Here is a 24,071-nt window from a genome sequence, read left to right as displayed (position 1 = left end):
GACAACAAGTCGCAAACGCCACCGCAATGTCCAACGACGACCTCAAGGCGCACGCCGCCTCAAATCAGGACTTCTATGCCCTCCTCGATGTACCCGCCGCAGCGAACGAATCTGAAATTCGACGCGCATACCGTCGCACTGCTCTAAAATACCACCCCGATAAAATCGCCAATCCCACAGCAGCCGACATCGACAAGTTCCACTTCCTCCAGATCGCCTACGATGTTCTCTCCGACCCCTCAGTTCGCCAGCTCTATGACAATGCGCGGGAAGCGCGGCTGCGCAAACAGCGTGAGCGCGACATGATGGGCGCTGCGAAGCGCAAGATGCGGGAGGATCTGGAAGCGCGGGAACGGGCTGGTGCCGCGGAAATGAGTGGTGCGGGAGTCAAGCAGGGCGTGAAGAGGTCTTGGATGGCTGGTGGGGATGATGATGCGGAGGAGAAGCTTCAGCGGGAGATCGAGCGGATTGCTGAGGATGGACGGCGGAGAAGGCGGGAGGCCGGGGACAAGATTAAGAAGGAGTTGGATGATGAGCAGAGGAAGATTCAAGAGGAGGAAGAGGAGGCGCGCAAGGCTGCTGACCGGAGTAGTCAGCGGGTTGATCGGTCCAAGGAGGGAGGCGGTGCTGAGGTTCCTGAACTTGAGCGCGCTGTTAAGGTGCGTTGGGTGAGGGAGGGGCGTGGGCTTGAGGTTGATATTGAGAGGCTTGCAGGGCTTTTTGCGCCGTTCGGGAAGATTGAGAATACGTTTATGCTAAAGGATAAACGGCAGCGCATTGGGGAGACGAAGGAGAAGAAGACTGTCGCGACAGGCGTGGTTGTCTTCTCTTCTATTGTCAGTGCCCATACTGCTGTACTTGATAGCGAGAAGAAGCTTCGCCAGCAAACTGGCCGGGATGGCGAATGGGCTCTCATCGAATCTGTCTTCTGGGCCTCAGGCAGTCAGCCTGATCTGGGAATGGACTCGAATGGGCATACAGATACTGCTAATGCACCATCCAAGCCCCAGTCGAGTGATCCGGCGCCTACGCCTTCAGTGCCGCCCCCAAATCCTTCCAACGGATCTGCAAAACCATCTTTCAGCTTCCCGGGCTTGAACTCAGCTCCTCCTTCTGGCAAGGCCCCGTCATTTGGCTCATTTGCCTCTGCATCTGCCGCCGGTATGCCCAAAGCCTCCTCATTCAACCCATCTGGAAAGTCTTCAAGCACGCCAAACATGGAAGAAGTGACCCTAATGCGATTGAAGAACGCACAGCGAGAGAAGGAGCGCAAGGCACTCGAAGAACAACTAGCTCGCGAAGACGAAGCCGCAGATGCAGAAGAAGCGGCCGCGAAGGCTACCTAACCTCGTCGGTTTTGATCGAAGCGAGTTTCTGTGTTATAAAAGGCTCATGGATCCCTAATTGCATACATAAACGAGATACCCCAATAAATGATTTTTGTGCACTGTGGATGAATAGAGATACAGGAGCTATTTACATCGTGATCTTTTGAGCAGCGTCATAATATACAAGTCTAAGTTATACCAACGCAGACATCTTAGCGTCGGTGAGATTCAGCTTCAACGTCAGCCTCTTCTTCAAATTCGGCCTCGGCTTCGGCTTCATATTCCTCGTGTTCCAGTTGCTCGACGAGCTCCCTCGCCCGTTCGCCCTCAGCTTCAAGATTGCATGGAGTAGGCTTTTCCTCCTTGGCACCAGAAATGAAATCCCTCAGCCAAGGTGGGACGAAAGCACGCACGCCGATCTCACTGGGCTGCTCGACATCCGGAGCCCATGTCAATTTGAACTGATGTTCGTGGGGACGGGCAGGAGCTTCGCCCATGAGGGCAACATCTGTCATGACTTCAAGACGGCAGAGCGCAAGGCCGATATTTCCAATACCATTCAGGAATGTTCCAGCGCTGCGGTTTCGACGAGTAGTGCTACCAGCCTTAACAATATCGGACTCGCCAGTCGGCAAGGTCAATTGGACTGAAGGATCATATGTCAAATGGTCTGGGAGACTGTTCACATCCTGACTCATATCATAGAGCTGCACGGGGAGAAGACGCTTGCGCGTGACACCGCGGTGGTGTGTACGAATTGTCAATTCCTGGCCAACATAACAGCCCTTGCGGAAATCGATGCCCCTCGCCATATCCATATTACACTGCAGCGGCAGAGCAGATCCGCTAATGATCTCTGCCTGGCCCTCTGCAACACCATGCAAGAATCGACGAACAGTATATGAGTCCAGCGCGACCTCGGACCCGGCGACTTGTGCTTCATCTGGGATATGGATGCGGAGACCATCGGAGCCGGGTGTGATGATTCGGGAGCCGAAGCCCGGAGCGCGGAAGTCAAGGCATGCGGCGATTTTAGAGGTCGATGGGAACGGCGATGGCAATTCTGACTCGAGACTGTATGCTGCCCACCGTCCTTCCGAGTGGTTCTTCCATGTTGACCAGACGGTGCGTTCGCCTTCTTCCAGAGCGCGGAGCTTGAGCTTGGCGCGGAGTTTGTGTTTTTTTAGATGTTTCATTAGGACTGGAACTTGGTTCCTGTCAACCTCAACTAGCCAGCCCTGCTCGGTGTCATTATTCTCGGCTCCGGGGATCGGATAGATGAAGGCGTCGTTTAAGACTCGGCCTTGCGAATTGAGAAATGCGGTGTATGCGCCCGTGCGTCGAATGCTTTTGCTTGGATCGTTTGGAACCAGCATATTCTGGGTCATAAGACCTTGAAGGAAAGTCGTGCTGTCATTGCCGGTTATAGAGATGAGTCCGCGGTTGGTAAGTCGGCTAAAGCCCGTCTGAGGCGGAAAAGATGCAATTTGCGATTGGTTGCTGCGATTTGCTGTGGTCGAAAACTGCTTGCTGCGAGCCAAACATCGGCTGCAGACCGAAGGGCGCGGGCGCATCATGGTTGATTTGGTAGAGAAAGAGAGCCAATGTGAGTTGATCTATTTCTTTACAAATCGGCACATCCGCCGATGACGTTGGGCGGTGAGCCGAAGCAAAATGAAAACGATACTAAGCTATGAACCTGCGCGCAAATTACTTGGCTAGACGCTGCTACAAGAATAATAATCTCGGAACTGTTTAATGGATGTATGCTCTGAACGTATCTTGATCCAATAGTACACTTTCTATGTATGTCGTGCTCGATGGGCGATGCCCAATGCAGGACGCGTTGGCCAAGGGATTATTTGTTTCCCTTGGCCACTCCCTCCAAGAACCCAAGCAAAAAGGCCTTATTTTTGGGAGATGAAACGCGGTTTGTGTTAGCATGCACACCAGTATCAGAAGGTGTGCCACGCCGAGAAATGGAATCCCCGCTACTAGGGCGATGGCGAGATGACATCGGGCTCACTACGCCTGAGAATGCAGGTTGGTGTCCGCTCACAACCCGGGATTCAAGCTGCGCCAGAGAAACAGGAGACGGAGAAGTAGGTGCCTTGCTGAATAGAGACAATAGGGTTTCCTTCTGCTCGACTGTCTGGCTTGGGCGTCGGTCAAAGTTGCCCTGCGGTGCCAAGCCTTGTGCGTTAGGTTGGACCTCTGCCAAGCTAGGTTTGCGCTCAACAGGAGGCTGAGGAGCTGCTGCCATCAAACCTTCGTAGCCCGTCTTGTCGGAGCGACGTAAAATCTGTGGCTGGAAAGTTTTGATAGGCTCGGGGGCCGCAATAAAAGTTTCCTTGGGTGGACGCGAAACCTGTGGTTGTGCAACAGGTCCTGAGGAAGGTGCCTCCCGTTTAGCAGACTGAGGTCGGGAGAGAATGGTAATAGGGGAAGAAAGCTGCTGCGGCTGAGGTTGCTCTCGTCGGTTTGCATGGCTCTTGCGATTTGGTCCATTATTCATCTTCTTATTTGTCGATTTGGCAAGAGTGTCAAGTTGCGACATGTTCAAAGGTCCAGAAACGGTTGCAGATGTTTGCCCAGCCGCTGGTTGACCCCTAGTCTGACCAATCGCGGGGTTGGCGGGTTGATAATTCTGATACCGTGGACGTTGGGGAACCTGCTTGTCTGAGGGGCCCGGAGAAGGTACAACAGGATTGCCTAATAACTCGGCTGGCCCAGCGGCAGAAACAGGTCGAGGACCTTTGAGCAGATTCAACAGACTATCCTGGTGTTGCGACGTCTTGCGCACGTGAGAAGAGGGCTGTGTAGGTGCAGCTAGTGTTGCTGCTCCCGATCCTTTAGGGGTCTTGGAAGCCTCATCCTTAAAGACGTTCAAAAGCGCTAGCGAATGAGTTGTGAGCTTAGGTGGAGGCAATTTGCTAGCTGGAGGAACCGCTGGACCTTGGCTCCGAGATGGTTGTGCAGACTCGGAGAATTGAGGGTCTCCAGTTTGCTGGAACGGTGCAGGCATATGGCTCTGCAGAGGGTAATCCCGAGTTGGTAGCTGTTGTCCTTGGTGCTGATACTCCGGCACAGAAGCCGGTGGAAAGTGGGTAACGGGAGGAGGGGCATGATATGCTGGTCGCGGCATTACAGGGAACACATTGCCCTGAGAAGGATGAGGTTGGTGATGATGTTGAGATGGGTGGGTGTGGAAGGGTGCAGGCGGTTGCTGCATGAAAGGAGAGGGTCCCATATTATGCTGCTGCAGGGGGAACCCAGGGAAGAAATTTGGGCCCATGTGAGGCCGCTGATCTGCAGATTCAAGAGTTGGATTGGCTCCATTAGGTGGCATGACATCCTTGTGAGGGACCTGCGAGAACTCCGCTGGAGAACCACCTTTCAACAAAGCAAGTAGCGCGTTTGATTTAGATGGGTCGACAGCGGAGGCTTGGGCCGGCTCAAGACCTGCAATCTGAACTTGCGCCGGTGCTGCACCGATTTTCAACAGACGTTTCAGGTGGAACGAGGCATCTTGCGCAGAAGCAACTTCCGGAAGATCATTGGAGATAGCCATTTCCGCAAGAGAAACCCCTGGGGTTCCATTAGCGAGACCATTTTCGTCCAGGGAAGTATAGCCCTCAGCCATTGCGTTCTGCTTTGTGCCCGCCTGGGATTTAGCGCCAATCTTCTTCTGTTGAGCAATCCATTTCTTGAGCGGGTGTAGGAAAGGCGCGACCATGTAGAACTTGTTTGCATTCGCGACTGCGAATCCTTCATCGTGGTTTTTGCTCTTCTTCAACGTCGGCAGCTCCGAAAGCTTGTACCATTCAATCTTACTGATTTCCTTTCGGGTACGGGGCTCGAAGTGGGTGTCACGGGGCGCGCCTCGGAAAACGTAGAGTCGCATGTGCTGTTCTCGCATTGTGATCTCGATGAACTTGACATCATCTTCGTCCTTGACCAGATTGGCCTCGCGAACATCAAATCCAGTCTCTTCGTAAACTTCACGAATGGCACAATCCAGGTCCTTCTCGCCTTTGTTGATTTTACCGCGGGGGAAACTCCAATTGGCGCCCTTCTTCCAGCCTTTGACCAGAACGACCTCATCCATATCTTCATTTAACATGATCGCACCCCGAACCGGTACGCGGGTTTTGTAATGGAGAAACTCCGAGAAGGCAGCCATGTGGTGATAATGAGACCATTGTGACATGAGCGGGCAATGCTGGAAAATGCGCATCGCGAACGTCTTCAGATTTAGCGACGGCAAAGCTGGATCAAGCGGCCGGATAAAGTCCTCGTAGAACCATTGTGCCTCCTCCACTTGGAAACAAATACGCTCGACAGACTCCAGCTCCTCGCGTGGCAGATTAATGATGAACCGAACACACAGGTCATCCAGCCCTGTTCACAATCGCCCCGCGGGCCTCTGTCAGTGGCCTGTCGTCATTGAAGTTGACCAGAAATCACTTACAATCTTCTAATTGCATCTTTGATTCTGTCATAGTGATGAATAGACTTTGGCATTTCAGCACACCAATGACTGATAATCAACTGCTCACTCTGCTCGACTGCGCAAACGGCCGAAACAAGCAAGCGATAACGGTGACAGCTTCCAGGAAGGGTGGACCAACCCAGGGCTGTGTTGCTGTGGCGAGTTAACCGGGGTCAAGATAGTAGCAAAGAAAGGTTTGTTGAGAGAGAGGGTGTCAGTGTTCCGATCGAATCAGAGAAAAGGAGGGTAAAACGAGACGTTGGGAAACAGCGCAAAGCAGCGTGGCCGGGAGCTGCCCAAGTGATGATCGGGTGACTAATGGTGTGGCGGTGCAGGATCTGAGCGCCACAAGTGGCTGGCCGGCTTTCCAAGATTTGGGCAATGACGTGTGACCCTGGAAAACAGTTGATCGACCTGGGTCGTCATTCCTATATTAATCCCTTTCGATTGCAGTTTCAGGAGTCGCTCTTCTCTCAACCACTTGCACGCGCCCTTTGTATCCCTACTCAAAATAACTGAGACGAAGCGCCTACCGAAACCCCTGTCCCTCTCCTAGAGCCAAGAAGGGTTTAGGGTCTTGGATCAAAGACTATACACATAGTCTATATTTGTTACCCTTGCTCGAGATTCCTCTATTTCTTCAGCCATCTGTCTGGCAAATCTTCCACTCCAACAGACCTTCATATCGCCTCCGAGGAATACGTGATCAATACCAAACATGTCGAAAGCGCTAGTGTCTATGGTTGGGAAGAGGGTCCTAGGTGAAAGTGCGAAAAACCACTTTGGAACTGAGGTGAGTTTACTTTTTCTTATGAAGATGTTGATTTTTTCCATGAGCCTGAACTGACCCAGCCATTTCTATCTAGGACCCGTACTTTGAAGAAGTTCCCGCTTCACGTCTTGGTCGTACCTTCGGAAAGAAGACCCAGAAGCGTCGCAAGGCCATACCACCGGGCCTTTCAGAGAATGACGTCAAAATATTGACCAAGGTGAAGCGCAGAGCTTACCAACTGGACTATTCTCTCTTCAACTTGTGCGGAATTCAGTTCGGTTGGGGAAGTGTGATTGGACTTGTTCCCTTGTAAGTCCCGCCAACAGATGTAGCTCCACGAAACAAATGCTGACAATATATGGCGTGCAGTGTCGGTGACGCTGGAGATGCCGCGCTCGCAATGATGGTTGTGAGAACCTGCGAAGGAGTTGACGGCGGACTTCCCGCTGCCCTTCGCATGAAGATGGTGATCAATGTGATAATCGACTTCGTCATTGGCCTTGTTCCTTTCATCGGTGATCTTGCAGATGCAGTGTACAAAGCCAACACCAGAAACGCCGTGATTCTTGAAACCCATCTGCGCGAAAAGGGTGCCAAGACACTTTCGAAGCAAACCAGAAGACAGGAGCAAACAGCCGCAATTGACCATAGTCTCCCCGATGCATTTGATAAACAAGAAAGTGGCGTTGTCGGAGACAGTCCCCCAGACTATGAATATGCCCACCCGTCGACTCGTGACGCTCAGGGTCCAACCAGGCCCCAGCCTGCCAAACAGTCCCGGAACAACCGTTCCTTTGGCAGGTGGTTCGGCGGAGCAAGTCACCCAGAAGAGGACTTGGAGCGAGGTCGTTCCTAATTAATGCAATGTTGAGATGACTTTTCAAATACCCCATGAGTGTTGACCAGTGATTTGGATGGAGCGTTCTTTTGTCTTCTTTTGGTATGTGTTATTTTCCATAGTCCCATTTAGTCATAAATGCAGGTTCTTTTCAGCAGAGTGCCCCAGGGCGAGATCGCATACACCCGTAACAGAATTGCGAACTTTGGCAATCCTCTGCTTGACCGGCAACAGTAACACCGACATTGCCCTTAACATTTCCCAGGAGACCACCACAGAGAGTACAGGAAGGCGCATTTTGGGTGTCAGATGGATCCAGTTTGTTGGCTGTTCTAGCCACGTTCGCCATGACACCAGGGTACTTTGCACCCTGGTTCTCGACGTACCTCATCATCAGTTCGTCAATGGAAAGGTTCTTGGTTAGAACATTATCAGAGGCTGGCTCGTCAGGAACGATGATCTCAGAAAGCTCTGGAGTGAAACGCGCATAGTCCAGCAACTCGGCCTTGTAAAGATCTCGGAGCGGGTATTGGAACTTCACTCCCCATGGAGACATGCCATCTGATACCTGCCAAGTGAGAGAAGCTCCACGTCCCTTGGCAACACCCGCAAGTGCTTTGGCAGCGAGACGGCTGTCTGAATCACCCCAAAGCACAGATGTGCATCCAGACTTCTTCGCAAGTTCAACGACGAGTCTAGTCAGCAAAACAGTCTCAACGTCTGTTTGGGAAGTAGCTGTGGAAATTGATGCACGGAATGCAGCCAGGCGCTCTTCATTCGACTTCGAGACGTCGTCCACAAAGTGGGCTCCTGCGTATTCTCGCATGATTTCATCGATTTCTGGCACATGCTCGAAGATACTGTGAAATGGTATCCGGTTGATAGTGCGCATAGAGTTGTTCTTTCGAAGTACTTCATAGTTCTTGTCGCAAGGGGAACTGGCAGTAATTGTAGATGGCTCAACCACAAGTATATGAAGATCGTAGCCCATGGGAAGCTCATTGTCCAGGCGGCGTTGGAAGTCGACATTCAACATGTGCAGCAGGACCGACGAGGAAACACCGAATGACATGGGGAGGAGCAACTGGTGGCGGGCACCATTATTTTCTTTGCGGAACTTGTAGACGGTATTGATGTGCATATGGACTTTATGCATAATAAATCGTTTAAAGCAATGGCTGTCGAGAATTCGTTAGTATGGCTTGGAGGGGCTTGTTGATTCTAGATTGTCGCATACCGACAAAGCTGCTTCTGGCGAACCGAAAGCTCGGATTCAACCTCCTTGCATTCTGTGCATAGCTGATTCAGCTGCTTGACTGGCATAGTGAACTGTGTCTGAGATTAACGATTGTCTGAACTGGGCATCAAAAAAAGTTGGAAACCGAAAAGGTGGCGGTGCGGGCGGCTTAGATAATGACCACGCGCGGCTTCCCGGGGCCGTTTGGGACCATTGAGCATCGACGATCCCATCTCCTTAACCTCCCCTTTGCCTGTGCTGATAAACACCTTCAATCAGTCTGGGCCTTTGTCTTCATTTATAACTCGATTCACCAGGTGCTCTTTGCTCTTGAAACCCTCCCGAATCCCGGAGCCTAATCTAGCTTCACTCCACGGTCTCGATGAAGGGTTGGCTCCAGACCTTGGGCCTGACAGCCCTATTAGCAGGCCAAGCGCTTGCTAATGATGTTCAACTGGTAGGACTATCATTGATGAAGCTCTAGCTAATTGGTATATCACGGTTACTAATGGTGTCCTGAACAGAAATCCGACGATGCGAACCGCCAACGATGCTCAGGGATGTACAGTCGCAAAGCATGGGGAGGAAGTGTCGACCCTTTCATTTTGGTGAAATTTACCAAGTCTGAGTCTGCAGAGAGCGACCCCTTGGCCAGCTTGGTGATTTTTGAATGGAATGATGAGAACTTGATTGGGAGATACCGGTCCGATGATGCTGAGGTACGTTGCCCAAGTACATTTCGAAAAGCGGCGCATCTAATGTACGAGTCCAGATCAAAGAAACAATCTGCGATGCCTCGAACGTCGAAGCGAAAATCTGTACCGAAGACCAACTCGGCTCCTTTGTCCTCACCAGCAATGCCACGGACGTCTCACAAAACCCCATCATATCTAAAGCAATTCACCTGAACAACCCTGACGCCGTAAAATACCCGGTCCGAAAGACTGGATTCTACTGTGTGAGCACCTACGCCTATTCGGGAGAGGACTACGGAGCCGTGGTCACGTTCCGAAACTCATACGGCGAGCTCCCTGCCGCTCAGATCGCAAAGCTTCCCTTTTACGGAGCTTTGACCATCGTATACGCTGTTGTTGGAATGTATGTGATTGGTGATACTCGGTATTCAACCACCTGCTTACATCAAATCTTAGTTTCTGGGCTTTCCTTTATGTCCAAAACCGTTACGATATCCGTATGTTGAATTCGTCACTGCTGAAAGTTATAAGTGTTAACACCCAACAGTTCCCGTTCAAAACTATATCACCGCGATTATTGTGTTCTTGATCGTTGAGCAGCTGATGACTTGGGGATTCTACGGTAGGAAATCAGTAATGATCTACATTTACTTCCGGATCTAATGTCTTTAGAATTCCAAAACCGACATGGTTTGAATGGTGGTGCCAAAGCTTTCATGATCATAGTTGCGATCTTGAATGCAGGCAGAAACGCCTTCTCCTTCTTCCTCTTGCTCATCGTCTGCATGGGCTATGGTGTTGTCAAGCATTCGTTGGGCCGGACGATGATCTATGTTCGTATTTTGGCTATTGCTCACTTCGTTTTCGCTGTTGTCTACTCCGTTGCCAGCCTTACAATCACTCCTGATAGCGCCGGTCCCTTCGTGCTTCTCATTGTTCTCCCACTCGCCGGAACCTTGACGGCGTTCTACGTGTGGACCTTGAACTCACTCAACGCCACTATGAAGGATCTCATCGACCGAAAGCAGAAGACCAAGGCAATGATGTACAAGAAGCTTTGGTGGTGTATCCTGGGTAGCATCATTGTGATCTTCGGATTCTTCTTCATCAATTCGTTCGCGATGGCTGGAAGCAGCGATGCTAGCTTTGTGCCCGAGCACTGGAAGGCCAGATGGTTTGTCCTGGACGGCTGGCTCAACTTGGTTTACCTGTTCGACATCTGCTTCGTTGCTTATCTGTGGCGCCCAACTGCCAACAACCGCCGCTTTGCCATGTCTGATGAGGTATGCTCTCCTCTGCTGAAACTGATTTTGGGGTGTGGTACTAACAATTCTTATAGCTCGCGCAAGACGACGATGGATTTGAGATCCGATCATTTGGCAGTGGTTTGGATGAGGAGGATGCATATGATGCTCCTCCAGACTACCCCGGCAGCTCAGCTGCCGAGGCCCGCCGTGACTTGTCACCTATTCCTCCCAAGCCCGTTTCGTCGGCGCCTCGCCACCGTGAGTCTCTAGACGAAGAGACGATATTCGCAGTAGGTGAAGAAGATGGCGATAAGTGGTCCGACGACGAGTCCCCTCGCAACTCCGGCGAGAGAGAAAGACTCACCGGCAAAAAAGATTAAACTCAATATCGGCTAATGTTTTCTATTTGGACGTTGTTGCTGGTGGATGCGAAAACCAGATCGCACATCTGGCAAATTGGGTTGTCACTCTGCTTAGGCAATGTTCAACCCAACTCCGGGATGAAGATGCAAGCATATCATGGCGTTAGTTTCTTTTCTCCACTTGTGTCGAATACCTGTTTCTCCTGGTTTTTCTTTTTGTTACATTATGTGGGTAGTTTAGCAATTTGCCCAATGACGGTTCTCCAGTACAGCCTGAAGATTTCCATGCAATAGACGTAACTTTTTGATCAGTGATAATAGCTTCCTGGAGTAATTGACATGATGTAACAATCTGCCGCAAATATAAAGAAGGCCATGGAACTTTCCAGGAGTTAGTAAAACTCGATTGAGTCATCCAGAGCCTCATCTTAATCTTACTATAACGTTATCCCAAGCGGCAGCGGAGCCGCACTTGATCCTCCGCCCCGACACTTCCAACTCTCCGAACCCAAACACCACGCACGACCCAACGCGTTCTACGTATGCTGTCTGTTACCAGCCCATCACCAATCCCTGCATACACCACAGCCTCATCTGATAAGAAAATTTTCTCGAAACTACCCCGCACCGCCATAAATCACAAGCACAACCTCGAGTCAAGCAAGACCTATACCACCAATCCATACCATACATCCACAGTCATTACAGAGAAATCTATCAAGTGATCAAGTCGATATCCAAACCAGATAATCACAAACATAAAGACCTATTCCACCAACAATGCCACCAGAACCACCACTCAACACCAACCTGGAAGACCAAAGAACTGGAGAAACAAGCGCAGCCCTCTCCGCAGACCTAAAAGCAAGCTGTTTAAAGCTTCGCTCGGAAATAGATACCTACCAATCGCTGCTTGCATCTACCCTCCGCAATCCACAGCTTGTGGAGGCACGACAATTCAGATCAAATGTCAATTCCGAATTGAAGATGTTGGAGAAATTGGAGAGACAGATGAAAAGCGCTGCCAGTGTGCAAAATGAGGTAGAAGGGGAACATGAAGAAGAAGGCGACTTCGAATTGGAGAAGAGACTATTGCATGCATTGCGCTCTTCCAATTTACCGTTTTATCAATCTGTTTGGGATATTGCGAAAGGGACTTGTTCTGGTTTAACTGCACTTGGGAAGCGGTTTTACTGGGACGAGGAGCAACAGTCGCAGTCTAAACCTAAACTCGGGAAGAATAAGGACACGGAGAAGAGTGATGGTGTTGGGCAAGGTGAGAAGCAGCCTAACAAGGATAAGCGCAATAGTGTGTTTGTGGATATCGTTTCTGACGATGGGGCTGAATGGGTGAAAGTTTCTACGGTCACGCAGGATCGGCTGTTATTTGAAATGGCGAAAAATTGTTGGCAATGGGAGCCTGATTCGGATGATGAAGAGGAGAACGGGGACGCCATGAAGCATATTAGGGTTGAGGGTCGGATGCTTCCTATGAATCGGAGAACGCGCAACATGTATGGAGACGACGGAGATGATAAGATGGAACTTATTCGGTTGGCTGTTGATCTACGGAAAGCGGCTGATGTTACGTTGGTTGGGTATAAGCATCCTCGGATTCGGATTGTTTTGCCTCGGATTGAACAGGGGAATGTTGATGAGATTGATGATATTATTGAAGAGATGCGCAGTTGGGGTATGGAGGTTGATTGCAAGAAAAGCCTCAAGTTGACAACTCGCTCTGGGCTGGAACACCTTCTTCCTCATCCGTTCAAAACGTTCACTTCCACCTTGAATGTTGATTGCACTCTCCTCCTTGCCATGGTATCTGATTTGTCGCACTTCAAAGAAATTCCGCCAGAACCCTATTTCCACCGGGCCATCCTTCGACAAATTGAGATCGAAAAACAAAAGCCACTGCTTTCAACAGAGCTGTGGCCTGCTATGAGTGGTCACAAGCTTGTTTGCACGAAAGAGGCTGCTGGGCGGATGCGAGAAATTGTCAAAATCATCGGCACTGAAACAGAAAATATCCGCACTCAAATCATGATGGGAGATTCTCCGTATGGGCAACTTGATCAAGCTGCTATGCTTCAAAAGTTCCAGGAATTATCCGACTATGAGGTTCCCAAAGATTGGAATCTTCCCATCAGTGTGGTTGATGCCCAATCAACCTTCGATTCAAATAACAAAAAAGACAACATTCCTCGAGTGCACCAGGAACTTGCGAAGGAATTGTCGGACATCAATTACAGTGTGTTCATGTATGGCTGGCTCAACGATTTGACGACAATTTCCAGCAATCGGACAATCAACAAACAAATCGAAACAACTGTCGAGAGGCACAGAAATGGGAATCCTTCTTTAGAAGGGCCCAAGGTATGGATCTGTGACACAGCACGGAGTTTGGTGGGCAAAGAGAAAGATCGAAAAGCATAGTCATAGAGGTCCGCTTTTGAGAGATTAGAAGGCATAATAGATATACCATAGATCCTGAAAAGCTCGCCAATTCACTGATGTTCTTGGGTGGTCTTTCCGTGACTGATCTTCTTGTGAGAGACATTTCAATGATTGATATTAGTGGCAATTATTGGGATCTGGGCCTTGCTTCATCAGTAGAGAAAGCTGCACTTTACTTCTCTGATTCTGCGGGTGCCCAGAAAATGACTTCCTTGTCGGCAGAAGCAAGCATGTTGTATCGCGGGTTGAATTCAATAAGGCTGGCTCTGTGTCGGTATGGCAGCTTGGTAGTGGGCTCCAATGTTCCATTTGGCTCGGCTGGCTGCTGCATGTCCCACACAAGCAGGTCGCCATGTTCGCCATTGCACCCAACGACATAGCGCCCGTCAGGAGTGAAGCATGCATCTCCCTGGCCGAGTGGTTTTCCGGAAACTGAAATTGGTGCAGCACGACCAGAAGATCCACTCTTGCCGATCAGGAAGCTCTTGATCTCACCAGAAAAGGCATCGAGGATATAGTGACCATGGAAGTCCGTTCCAAGCATCAAGAATTTTCCATCATTCGAAAACTCCAATCTGGTCCAGCCTCGTCCGCGAGTCGTCGGTGTAAATTTCTCTTCAAAGGGCCCAAGGTCAAAGGTGGCAAAGGGGGCTTTGTCGAAGTTGCGGAAATCGTAAAGAATTACTGAAGACGTGGATTGGGAGGCAATTGCAATGACCGAGGCTGAAGGGTCAAAAGCTGATAAGTATGGAGTCGCCAATTTCAATTTGCCCTGGGGGTTTCGAGAATTGAGATCCCAGATCACCACTGTATCATCTTTGGAGCAAGATATGAAAGCGTCACTGCCTGGACAAAGACTGAGGGAGGTGACTTTGTCGGTATGTCCAGCGAAATAGCGAATATACCCCTCATTATGTGTATCAAGCAACCGAAGAGAGTCTGTAAAAGGTGAGCCGCGCTACATGGGTCAAAGCAGGATCGTCGATCCACGCACCATCAACTTTAGTACTCGCATGAAGGATCTGGCGAGAATGATGGGTAAATCTCGCGAGGTGAACGCCATATTTCTTGCTGGCCACCGTTTTGCTATGCTTGCCTTCTTTAATATCAAAGAGGTGTATAGCCTCATCATCGCCAGCACTGACTAGATGCTCGCCCTGGTCGTCGAAATCCAAAGATGTAACGAATTTGTTCCCGACTTCTTTCTTGGTAGTGTTGAAACCCTGTAAATAGCACTGTCAGAATGGTCGCCACCTGCGCAAGCGTCCGGCTACACGTACCTTCATAGGGCGGAAAGATCGAATGATATCCGAGACCTTCTGGAACTGGAGGGGAGCTTGGGCAGAGGCCAGGCCCTGCTGGGGAGTTGACGCTTGACCATCAGCCATCGCGAAAGACGAAATAGGAACGGGAAAGGGAGACGAGGTGGATGAAGAACGGTAAGAAAGGTAAACAAAAACAGAACTTGGGCTTAACACATCATCATAGCTCCTTCTCCAACTGAGCTCCAAACGCGCCTGCTTTTTTGGGGCCTCACCGCCCTGCTTATGTAAAAGTCCGGGGCTGTCCCGAGGTCGGCCCTGCCAGGGGCCATTGACCAATCATCGGGTGGCAAACTTCAATTCGCCGCATGTAAGCTTTTATGCTCTTGACTTCTCCTACATCTGACGAAGATCTCATTGATATCCATAGACGGCATTGGTTTGGCCATTCAGAGCGGAACGTCTGCATATTTCCCGTCTCGAAGTCTTCTTCTCGCTGTGTTCGTGTCCTCTGCGGGTCCGATATCCCTCCGATAGCCGACACAAGCCTCCGCAACCCGATTCTCCTCCTCTTCCTCTCAACCCAACACTATGTCGACTACTGCAGGGTATGGGATCTCAGTATATCATGGGATTGTGTCTAGGGCATGCGCTGACCGGTATACTGGCATAGAGCCTTCCTTGCAGGTGGTATCGCAGCATGCGGTGCTGTGACTGTCACTCACAGTTTCGAGACGGTGAAGATTCGGTGAGTTCCGAACCCCCACAAGGTGGATGCGCAGTTATTCTGATATGGATCATTGGATCAAAGATTACAATTACAGGGTGAATTGCAGACAAAAAACGAGGCCGTGAAGAAGTACAAGGGAGTGTTGCACGGCGTGAAGGTCATTCTGCAGAATGAAGGGCCTCGTGGCTTGTTCCGCGGTATTGGGTCTGCTGTATGTGGTCCTCCATGTAATGTCTTTTTGCGCAAGTACCCCGCTGACCTTATGGCCATCTAGTACGTCTACCAGGTGCTGCTGAATGGCTGCCGTCTGGGCTTTTACGAGCCCATCCGCTCAAACCTCACATCCACAATCTATAATGACCCCAAGGTTCAATCTCTCGGTGCCAATGTCTTTGCTGGAGCCGCTTCAGGTGTCATTGGTGCCGCTGCAGGATCGCCCTTCTTTCTCGTGAAAACCCGTCTCCAATCCTACTCGCCCTTCCTTCCTGTCGGCACCCAGCACAACTACAAGAACTCGTACGATGGTCTGAGCAAGATCTATAAGAGTGAAGGTGTCAAGGGTATCTATCGTGGTGTTGGTGCAGCTATGATCCGTACTAGTTTTGGTAGTGCCGTCCAGCTCCCCACATACTTCTTTGCCAAGCGTCGCTTGACCCGCCATCTGGGTATGGAGGAAGGTCCTGCTCTGCACCTGGCTAGTTCTGCCGCTTCTGGCTTCGTTGTTTGCTGCTTCATGCATCCTCCTGGTTCGTGCCTTCCTGGCTGAGTTGTATTGGTCTCAAGCTAACTGTTATAGACACTATCATGGCTCGCATGTACAACCAGACTGGTAACCTGTATGGTGGTGTTTTCGACTGCCTGTTCAAGACGATCCGCACCGAGGGTGTCCTTGCCATCTATAAGGGCTTCTTCGCTCACCTGGCCCGGATTCTGCCCCACACCGTAAGTGCTGCAGCCTAGACTTGCATTGTGATGTGCATGCTAACTCCATCCCTAGATCTTGACTCTCAGTCTGGCAGAGCAGACCAACAAGTTAATGCGCCGTGTTGAAGATCGGATTCTCCCTGACTCTTTCCGCGAGGGAATTTAAAGGAAACATGATGGTTTCTCAATGTCATATTGCATGTTTTTGTTTCATAGACTTGGCGTCAAGTATCTTGACTCGGGCTTTAGAGGAGTCTGTATATAACGTTATCATATCCAGGATTGTCAACAAATGCAGATCAACACGTGATAGACAAGTATGTGGGGGTTGCTAGTGCACCGAACCTCAAACTCGGCTGGCAGGTGGACCTGGGCGCGAGCAACTTGCAAGGGACTTCTCGCCACATTGCATAAATAAGGGGGAGAGTTTGTCGATTGGTATTTTCGTATGGCAATTGAAACACGGCCGAAAAATATGATTCCATGCCCAGCCTCGGGAATAAATCGCTAGATGACTTAACTTATACTATAATTTGAGACAGCTGCCTTGGACACGCGGGCTAGCTTGATCGGCGCTGTTTCCAAGGCGCGTGTAGATCCACTCCTAGAAAGTTCTGTTCTGTATGGGGTAAAAACTCCTGCATTCCTTTGATTTGACAGAGACTGCCACATGTGAAAGACGACATTCTCGCTCCCTAGCTTAATAGTGAAGTGATCTGTATACTGTAGAAACGATAAGTGGTAAAGTCTGCATATAGCTACCCAGGTAACTAGACGCGTGGGGAGCTTAGCTACAGCTGACACACCCTTACACAATCTCCCTTGAGACCTCTCAAAAGCCAAATTGAGTCCACTGGACGAATAACGTCCGATCTCTGACTCTAGACCGCTGCTTACATCCGTAAAGCCGCGTTGTTGTCTTCGTCGCGTCGCGTTTTTTGTGGGTTTCGAGTTATCTGATCAAGAGTGGAGACAATTACGTCGAGCTGAAAGATTGCCCAGGCGCCAGGAAGACGCGTCGGACCCAGTTTCTTTCTGTTCTATGTTGGTATTACGTTGGCGTTTTTGATCCCTGAGCGTGACAGTATACGATGTATGTTTGTCGAGACTCCTTAACTTGATGAATCTGATGAATGTTCGAGAAACCTTGGAAGATATTAAGTTGAGATAAGATCAGGTACGATGGAGCATGCAGGGGCTTGGAATGCAGCCGATCCTGTCGGATGTTGCTGGGATCCAAGTGGCATGAGAAGTTCGTCCCGAACGGGAAAAGAAGGGCTGGGGCGACGCGCTTTGGGGCGGTGACTAAGCCGGCGCGCGATCACGTGCGACGTGACTTAGCCCGTCTCTAGCGCGATTTCTCGCCAGTACTTAATCGAGATTATTTTCCCTCGCTGAATCCCGATCTGCTTCCCCATCCCACTTCGCAAGCTCTTGTCCCTTCATACTTGCTGCAATTGTCTTCGAGAACTGTCTTTTGATCCTAGTTATCTCACATCCTCGTCCCAATGGCCGCTCAAGTCACTCCCTCCAAGCAGGTTCGTGATGTCACGCTATCGCCTCTCGCGCCAGACGCGTCCAACACGACCGTGATGCTAACCTATCTGCTTTCTTAGGCTGCTTCCTCCCTCGAGAACCTCAAGATGAGCGACTCTCCCGTTAAGAAGCTCGACTTCCAGTCCGTTGGCAAGGAGAACGTGGCTGGCAAGCCCGTCGACGCGTCCTTCGCCAAGCCCACCGAGAAGGCCGTTGAGGTTCCCAAAGCTACCCCTACTATGAAGGAGCTTGAGGCTTCCGAGCCCCTCCTCCAGGAGAACCCCCAGCGCTTCGTCATGTTCCCTATCAAGTACCACGAGGTAAGTCACGTCGCCGACGCGTCCGACGCGTTAAGTGGATAATGGATTGAAGAAGACTTGAGGCTAACGATGTCTATTTAAACAGATCTGGCAAATGTACAAGAAGGCCGAGGCCTCATTCTGGACCGCTGAGGAGATTGATCTGTCCAAGGATCTCCACGACTGGCACAACCGTCTCAACGATGATGAGCGTTACTTCATCTCCCACGTCCTTGCCTTCTTCGCTGCCTCTGACGGTATTGTCAACGAGAACCTGCTCGAGCGTTTCAGCGGAGAGGTCCAGGTCCCCGAGGCTCGCTGCTTCTACGGTTTCCAAATCATGATGGAGAACATCCACTCCGAGACCTACTCTCTCCTCATTGATACCTATATCAAGGAGCCCAAGCAGCGCACCTACCTCTTCGATGCCATTAACACTAGTAAGCTTCACTCACTTTCTCTTGCGTGAACTCTCAACTGACCATCATCTAGTTCCCTGCATTACTAAGAAGGCTGAGTGGGCTATCCGCTGGATCAACGACAAGGAGTCCACCTTCGCTTCTCGCCTTGTTGCCTTCGCCGCTGTCGAAGGTATCTTCTTCTCTGGATCGTTCGCTTCCATCTTCTGGCTCAAGAAGCGTGGCCTCATGCCCGGTCTCACTTTCTCCAACGAGCTCATCTCCCGTGACGAGGGTCTCCACACTGACTTTGCTTGTCTCCTCTTCTCCCACCTCAACCATCGCCCCGACCCCAAGCTTGTCCAGGACATCATTGTTGAGGCTGTCGGTATCGAGCAGGAGTTCCTCTCCGACTCTCTTCCCTGTGCCTTGCTCGGCATGAACGCCAAGCTCATGTGCCAGTACATTGAGTTCGTTGCTGACCGTCTCTTGGTCGCTCTTGGCAACAAGAAGTACTACAACTCTACCAACCCCTTCGACTTCATGGAGTCCATCTCCTTGGCTGGTAAGACCAACTTCTTCGAGAAGCGTGTCGGTGACTACCAGAAGGCTGGTGTCATGGCCAGCACCAAGAAGGATACCAATGCCGATGGTCAGCAGGTTGTCAGTGATGGCCTCAACTTTGATGAGGACTTCTAAATGATTTCCTTTGACCTCCCCCTTCCCCTCCTCTCCTCGTGTTTTATACCCTCTCCCCACATGATATCACGTTTTTTGTTTTTTTATTTTCATTGATTGACGGTTTGGCATGGGCTGGCGTTTTATTTGCTCTTCTTGTCTATCAGTGGGTAGTGGATCCTGTGTATCTAGATGTCCGAATCACTTGTTTGTCTTGGTTTTAAATCCTGTCTACTCGGTATATGTGTAGATCCAGCGATCTATTGACGTGCTATTTAATTCAAAACTCAACCTGCTGGCTTCTCTCCTTTTACTCTCTGTACGTAGCTCAGACACTTGCAAGAAACACATAATATCATTCCGGATATCAAACAACCACCTTCATAAAACACACATCTATGCAAGAAACCCTCTTAAACAAGAAAGAGACCATAAGAACAGAACACAATAATATTAATTTATCGCTTTCCCTTACCACCCTTCTTCTTCCCCTTCCCACCAGCCTGGCCCTGACCTTGCGCCTGGGCAGGTCCCTTCCCAGACCCAGCCTCCTCAACAGGCGCAGACGCAGGAGCATCAACCATCTCCACATCGCCCACCGGAGCAGCATTGCCTAAGCCCAGCCCGGCAACATCAGCACCCGCAGCTAGCTTTCCGAGGCTTATAATTAGCCGCGAAACCTCCTGTGCCTTGTTCGTGCGGTATTGGATGCAGATTCCTGTGCCGGGGTTGAATGTTTTCACGGTGAGGGTTGCAATGGGGGCGGATGTTGCGCTTGCGGATGCTTGTGTTGTGGCATTGGCGTCTTTGCTGTTCTTTTTGGCCTGCGATTTTTCAATTCGCTTTGCGTTTCCGGGTCGTGTGGTTGGGAAGTTGTATTTTGTTGTTATGCGGGTCTGTTTTTGATTTCGGGATTAGCTTGAGTTCTTTGGCCATTTTCTTCTTGTTGTCAATTTCTTGATTGGTGTTGTGTTTCGAATGGGCCGTGGAGTTTGGGTTGGCGTTGAGAATGCGGGCAGCGGTTGCGGGTCGGTGTGTCTGCTCTCCCCGCGGGAGAATTGAATCGACGGCTGGATCGGGGAGTGGGCGAAGTTGGGATGAGCTTACAGTTTCTGGGTACGCTTGTAATAACTGCGCGGACTGTTCCAGGTAGGCCTGGGAGGTAGGAAGGTAGGGCATTTTGCGGGTTGTGGCGAGGGTGTCTTGGGGTTTGGGGTTTGGGGTTTTGATGAAGACGTGTGTGGGATACGGTGGGATGCGGAGTGGCTGAGATGGTGAATTCTTCAGTAGAAACGAATCCAATCCGGGAGTTGCAGGTTGATCTCGTGCTGAGTGCTTCGAGTTGGTTCAAGTGTGGAGGTGTTAACGTTATGTGCTGGCGGCTTTTTCCATGTCTTGGCATCCTCTACTCATCTCGTGATGGGGAAAATCTATAACCTCGAGATATTACTTCGGACTATGCTTGGGTTTTTTTCTATTAACTTAAATTAGATGTCTACACGTGGCTACCTGTCCTTACTGTACGCCACTCTATGATCCGAAGTTGGCCTTCGTCGAGAAAGGCACACACATTTCATCCATATACGTTCTAGCTGAAGATACTGTCTCCTTGGTCTTTAATCTCCTTTGCAATTCAATACCTCACACTTAATACTCGGTCATTCATCGCTCTGAACCTCAAACATATCACAAACGATTTTTTGACAATGTCAAAGTGGAAGTGCAACAGGTAAGATAGAAGATCAAATTCACCAAGAAGGCCCGTGACTGGAGGATTTAGAAAGCAACGAAGATTGTGGTGGCCATTCCGATGCTAAGCCCCTTCAACGTCGTCAAGGCATGCAATGGGTGGCACATAGACAGGTATTCCCAAGAAGAAGCAATCAAACGCAGTCCAGTCAAGCAGAATAGATAAATGGCATTCGATTTTGGTTGAGTTCAGCAGCAGGGACCTTCATTGGAACAGGAATTGTGTCTTGGAATAGGTCCACCGGAAGAGGAGCAGGAGGATCATCGTTGTCGGTAGAAGTTTCTGGTGCCTTTCCCTTTGCTTTATCCTTCTCTGTCTCTTCTGGTTTGACATTTGGAGCAGTGCTCTTGTTAATGACTGGGACAATCACACCACATTCCCAATTGCGACAGTTCATCTTGAAATCTTTGGTCCGGGGATCTTTGGTCAAACGACCCCTAATATGTATTAGCGGAGTTCACAAGCGCAACTATATCCCGGATATGGAAGTGTGATACGCACCAAGCACTCTCTGACAAGTTGGCACTTCCCACGTAAGCCCATCCGCGGCATTCATGGTCTTCCGGCAGAGGGATTGGCTTGGAAGGATGAACAAAGGCAAGCTATGTATTACCCCATATTAGTGCACGAGGCCACCCTAAGGTTGGACTTGTAGCTTACCTTGTTATGCATAAGAGCCCCCCTCAAGCTCTCACAATCTTTGAGAGAGCTCCGAGGGAAATCAGGGTTCTTCCACCACTTGGAATTAAAGCAAATCGTGCCGGCAGTATTATTGGGGTTCATGTGCGACGCGCGCACGGTCTGGTCAGAGGGGAAATAGATGCGAAAGTGGTCCAGGACCTCTTTATTGATTTTCTTCACGAGCTTCTCGTGAGCTGCGGCGTGCTGTCGGTTGGGCGCTGTTCGGTAAGTATAGTCCAGTACACCGTCCTCGCCTATTATTTCTTGTTAGACTGTATACTGGCTATTGTATGGACAGACGTGCCTTTGCATGCGAGGTAGATTGATCGTAAAAAGCCAGTGTTGAGGCTTCCCATGGACGAGGTCTGGTGACTTAATTAAGCATTGGAATGTCGCAAACGTGATTCAGAAATAGCTTACCACATAGTCAATATTGATAGGCGAGGATGAGTTCAGTCCAAGTGTTTTCAGAGCACGACCTAGGCCGCAATGTCCCGTTCGTCGCCACGATTCTCCGGTGTTGGCTCCGCCACTTATCCTGTTAGTCAAGGAATTCTTTCAATGCCATCAAAAAGTACTTACATTGTATGAACAAATGCATACCGCGCCGTTTCGCTGAAATCGTACTCATCCAGCTTCTTGATTACGTTGCGGTGGATAGTGGTGGCCTCAAGGAAATACACCAGCTCATCATAGAACGGAGTCTTTGATTTCTGGATTGAGGTTCCGATTTTGGGCAGGTCGATAAGGAAAACAGTCTAATATGCGGTTAGAATCAAATAGATACTGCGGATATTGGTAACGCACGTTTTCCATCAAACTTTCCTTGCCCCAGTCGAAAGAGGTCAGGTTGGCAGTGGGAACTGCAATCCGGAGGTATCCGGTGTGGAAGAATAGCATGAGTTTCGAGTGCATGCAAAACACCTGCGGCCCCATCGGTGGGAAACATAGGCGAACATTCTTGATCTCTGCAGTCTCTGCGGTGTATTGGTCTCGCTGCAATGTTGTCAGTCTATATTAGCCCATCATGCTCTCTTATCCGAAATTCTGCCTTACCACAGATTGGTTGTCTGCCTGCATGACCAGCATAAATCTAGTCCTTTGGATATCAAGCTTGGTGAAAAGCCATTCCATGTCCCATAAAAATGAGCTGAAGATCGCAAGCTCTAGCTCACCGCGTTGAATGACCTCTTCAATGGTAATGTCATTTCCCTGGCGGGGAAATCCCTCAAGAACTGTTTTCTTTACTGCTCCTAGTGGCCACTGAATCATTGGGCGGGCAGTCGGCTGGATATCCAGACCCGGTGTATTGGCTGCAGTCTTGGGACAGACATATATGCGTTCTTTGGGAACAGCATTTGCTCTTGGGGCAGAAGTCGAACCTGACACAGGGGCCCGCCGAGATAAGTCCGGTGGGCGAACAGAAAAAGATTTTGCTGAGCTGGGCTCAGTTTTGAGAATTTTATGGGCTGGCTGGGTTTCCGGGGAGCCTGCGTTGTCGGCGGTCTTACGCTTAGCCAGACGAGCGAGGCGTTCTTGCTCCATCTTCTTTCGATCAATCCCAGCCAACCCCATTGGAATAGAGCTAGTTTGACGATTGATAGAGTTCATATCAGGATGCGTGACTTCAGAAGCCTTGTCTTCGGTTGCATTGTTCACCTCCAAGGACATGGCCAGAGCTCGTTGGAGCTCCTCATCGCCTTCATCCTCGTCTGAACCAGAACTGACCACGGACTTGGATTTTGGAAAATTCTGCACTATTTGCGAATCGTCGGAATCGGCAGTCAAGTCCACAAAATTGGATGCGTGGGACGATCTGCCGCGTTCACGAGAGAGCTCCATCTCTCGGCGAGAAGCCTCGATGGCAGCTCTCATCTCGTCATCTTCCAATTCACGCATCTGGACAGGATGCAGTGGAGTGACACGGTGGGATATGAGCAAAGATTGAGGAAGCAAAGAACAATGATAGAAGGAAAGCTCGATGTAGGCTCTCACGGCGGGATCAGAAAGGATGTATCCAACTATACATAAGCTGCGCGTGTAAACTCACTACAGCTTTGCAGTGGATAGAAAGGTGAATTGCGTGAAGGTCACTACTCCTCTCACATTTTACTGTCATAAACTCGCTGTCGCCGTGGAACCCCTGTTTGTCGACAGATGGTCACGTGTCTGGCCATGCCGCAATATCAATATACACTTTATCAGTTCCCACTACCTTTGACTTATAGCGTCCGGCTTATTTTGTCGTGGATGTTCTAATAGAAGGTTAGATATCTGACATTGTTTGGTTCATTGTGAAGCTAATATGGGGATCCAGCTATATCTAGTAAATGTGTCGCCTTTAGCAGAACCAGACGCTTGGATCTCGTTAAAGGTGTTCATTTT

General features: G+C 50.0%; 12 protein-coding genes across 12 annotated transcripts; 6 read left to right on the top strand and 6 right to left on the bottom strand.

Moving 5' to 3' along the window:
* Positions 1-26: 26 nt before the first annotated feature.
* Positions 27-1,346, top strand: N7511_006149 (putative cell cycle control protein (Cwf23); the record flags this gene model as incomplete). The annotated part of the gene is made up of 1 exon (XM_057128526.1): positions 27-1,346. The coding sequence occupies one exon, from the start codon at positions 27-29 to the stop codon at positions 1,344-1,346; it is 1,320 nt and encodes a 439-aa protein (XP_056983082.1).
* Positions 1,347-1,540: 194 nt separating this feature from the next.
* N7511_006148 (YgfZ/GcvT domain-containing protein) lies at positions 1,541-2,905 on the bottom strand (the record flags this gene model as incomplete). The annotated part of the gene is made up of 1 exon (XM_057128525.1): positions 1,541-2,905. One exon carries the CDS (start codon positions 2,903-2,905, stop codon positions 1,541-1,543), a length of 1,365 nt encoding a protein of 454 aa, XP_056983081.1.
* A 281-nt stretch (positions 2,906-3,186) lies between these two features.
* N7511_006147 (decapping enzyme complex catalytic subunit DCP2) lies at positions 3,187-5,830 on the bottom strand (the record flags this gene model as incomplete). Its single annotated transcript, XM_057128524.1, has 2 exons — positions 3,187-5,729; positions 5,800-5,830. The coding sequence occupies 2 exons, from the start codon at positions 5,828-5,830 to the stop codon at positions 3,187-3,189; spliced, it is 2,574 nt and encodes an 857-aa protein (XP_056983080.1).
* Positions 5,831-6,538: 708 nt separating this feature from the next.
* On the top strand, positions 6,539-7,448 carry N7511_006146 (DUF4112 domain-containing protein; the record flags this gene model as incomplete). The annotated part of the gene is made up of 3 exons (XM_057128523.1): positions 6,539-6,613; positions 6,687-6,901; positions 6,962-7,448. 3 exons carry the CDS (start codon positions 6,539-6,541, stop codon positions 7,446-7,448), a joined length of 777 nt encoding a protein of 258 aa, XP_056983079.1.
* A 133-nt stretch (positions 7,449-7,581) lies between these two features.
* Positions 7,582-8,753, bottom strand: N7511_006145 (uncharacterized protein; the record flags this gene model as incomplete). Its single annotated transcript, XM_057128522.1, has 2 exons — positions 7,582-8,608; positions 8,668-8,753. 2 exons carry the CDS (start codon positions 8,751-8,753, stop codon positions 7,582-7,584), a joined length of 1,113 nt encoding a protein of 370 aa, XP_056983078.1.
* Positions 8,754-9,049: 296 nt separating this feature from the next.
* N7511_006144 (uncharacterized protein) lies at positions 9,050-10,989 on the top strand (the record flags this gene model as incomplete). Its single annotated transcript, XM_057128521.1, has 7 exons — positions 9,050-9,124; positions 9,192-9,386; positions 9,440-9,765; positions 9,819-9,859; positions 9,910-9,984; positions 10,035-10,645; positions 10,702-10,989. 7 exons carry the CDS (start codon positions 9,050-9,052, stop codon positions 10,987-10,989), a joined length of 1,611 nt encoding a protein of 536 aa, XP_056983077.1.
* A 762-nt stretch (positions 10,990-11,751) lies between these two features.
* N7511_006143 (uncharacterized protein) lies at positions 11,752-13,407 on the top strand (the record flags this gene model as incomplete). Its single annotated transcript, XM_057128520.1, has 1 exon — positions 11,752-13,407. One exon carries the CDS (start codon positions 11,752-11,754, stop codon positions 13,405-13,407), a length of 1,656 nt encoding a protein of 551 aa, XP_056983076.1.
* A 193-nt stretch (positions 13,408-13,600) lies between these two features.
* N7511_006142 (WD-repeat containing protein SWD2) lies at positions 13,601-14,816 on the bottom strand (the record flags this gene model as incomplete). The annotated part of the gene is made up of 3 exons (XM_057128519.1): positions 13,601-14,367; positions 14,423-14,651; positions 14,709-14,816. 3 exons carry the CDS (start codon positions 14,814-14,816, stop codon positions 13,601-13,603), a joined length of 1,104 nt encoding a protein of 367 aa, XP_056983075.1.
* Positions 14,817-15,390: 574 nt separating this feature from the next.
* Positions 15,391-16,510, top strand: N7511_006141 (putative mitochondrial oxaloacetate transporter (Oac); the record flags this gene model as incomplete). Its single annotated transcript, XM_057128518.1, has 5 exons — positions 15,391-15,438; positions 15,515-15,631; positions 15,695-16,166; positions 16,217-16,362; positions 16,418-16,510. The coding sequence occupies 5 exons, from the start codon at positions 15,391-15,393 to the stop codon at positions 16,508-16,510; spliced, it is 876 nt and encodes a 291-aa protein (XP_056983074.1).
* Positions 16,511-17,852: 1,342 nt separating this feature from the next.
* On the top strand, positions 17,853-19,276 carry N7511_006140 (ribonucleotide-diphosphate reductase subunit RNR2; the record flags this gene model as incomplete). The annotated part of the gene is made up of 4 exons (XM_057128517.1): positions 17,853-17,882; positions 17,961-18,200; positions 18,286-18,619; positions 18,672-19,276. The coding sequence occupies 4 exons, from the start codon at positions 17,853-17,855 to the stop codon at positions 19,274-19,276; spliced, it is 1,209 nt and encodes a 402-aa protein (XP_056983073.1).
* Positions 19,277-19,713: 437 nt separating this feature from the next.
* On the bottom strand, positions 19,714-20,434 carry N7511_006139 (SRP9/SRP21 family protein; the record flags this gene model as incomplete). The annotated part of the gene is made up of 2 exons (XM_057128516.1): positions 19,714-20,151; positions 20,363-20,434. The coding sequence occupies 2 exons, from the start codon at positions 20,432-20,434 to the stop codon at positions 19,714-19,716; spliced, it is 510 nt and encodes a 169-aa protein (XP_056983072.1).
* Positions 20,435-21,153: 719 nt separating this feature from the next.
* N7511_006138 (uncharacterized protein) lies at positions 21,154-23,585 on the bottom strand (the record flags this gene model as incomplete). The annotated part of the gene is made up of 8 exons (XM_057128515.1): positions 21,154-21,442; positions 21,507-21,607; positions 21,666-21,904; positions 21,967-22,051; positions 22,107-22,218; positions 22,269-22,444; positions 22,494-22,682; positions 22,743-23,585. The coding sequence occupies 8 exons, from the start codon at positions 23,583-23,585 to the stop codon at positions 21,154-21,156; spliced, it is 2,034 nt and encodes a 677-aa protein (XP_056983071.1).
* Positions 23,586-24,071: the final 486 nt, after the last annotated feature.

This window comes from Penicillium nucicola, assembly GCF_028828085.1.
Source record: "Penicillium nucicola strain IBT 29836 chromosome Unknown utg000006l, whole genome shotgun sequence".
Classification (NCBI taxonomy): Eukaryota; Fungi; Ascomycota; class Eurotiomycetes; order Eurotiales; family Aspergillaceae; genus Penicillium; species Penicillium nucicola.
The sequence above is the reverse complement of the archived record's forward strand: the minus strand, read 5'-3'. Positions and strand labels throughout refer to the sequence as shown.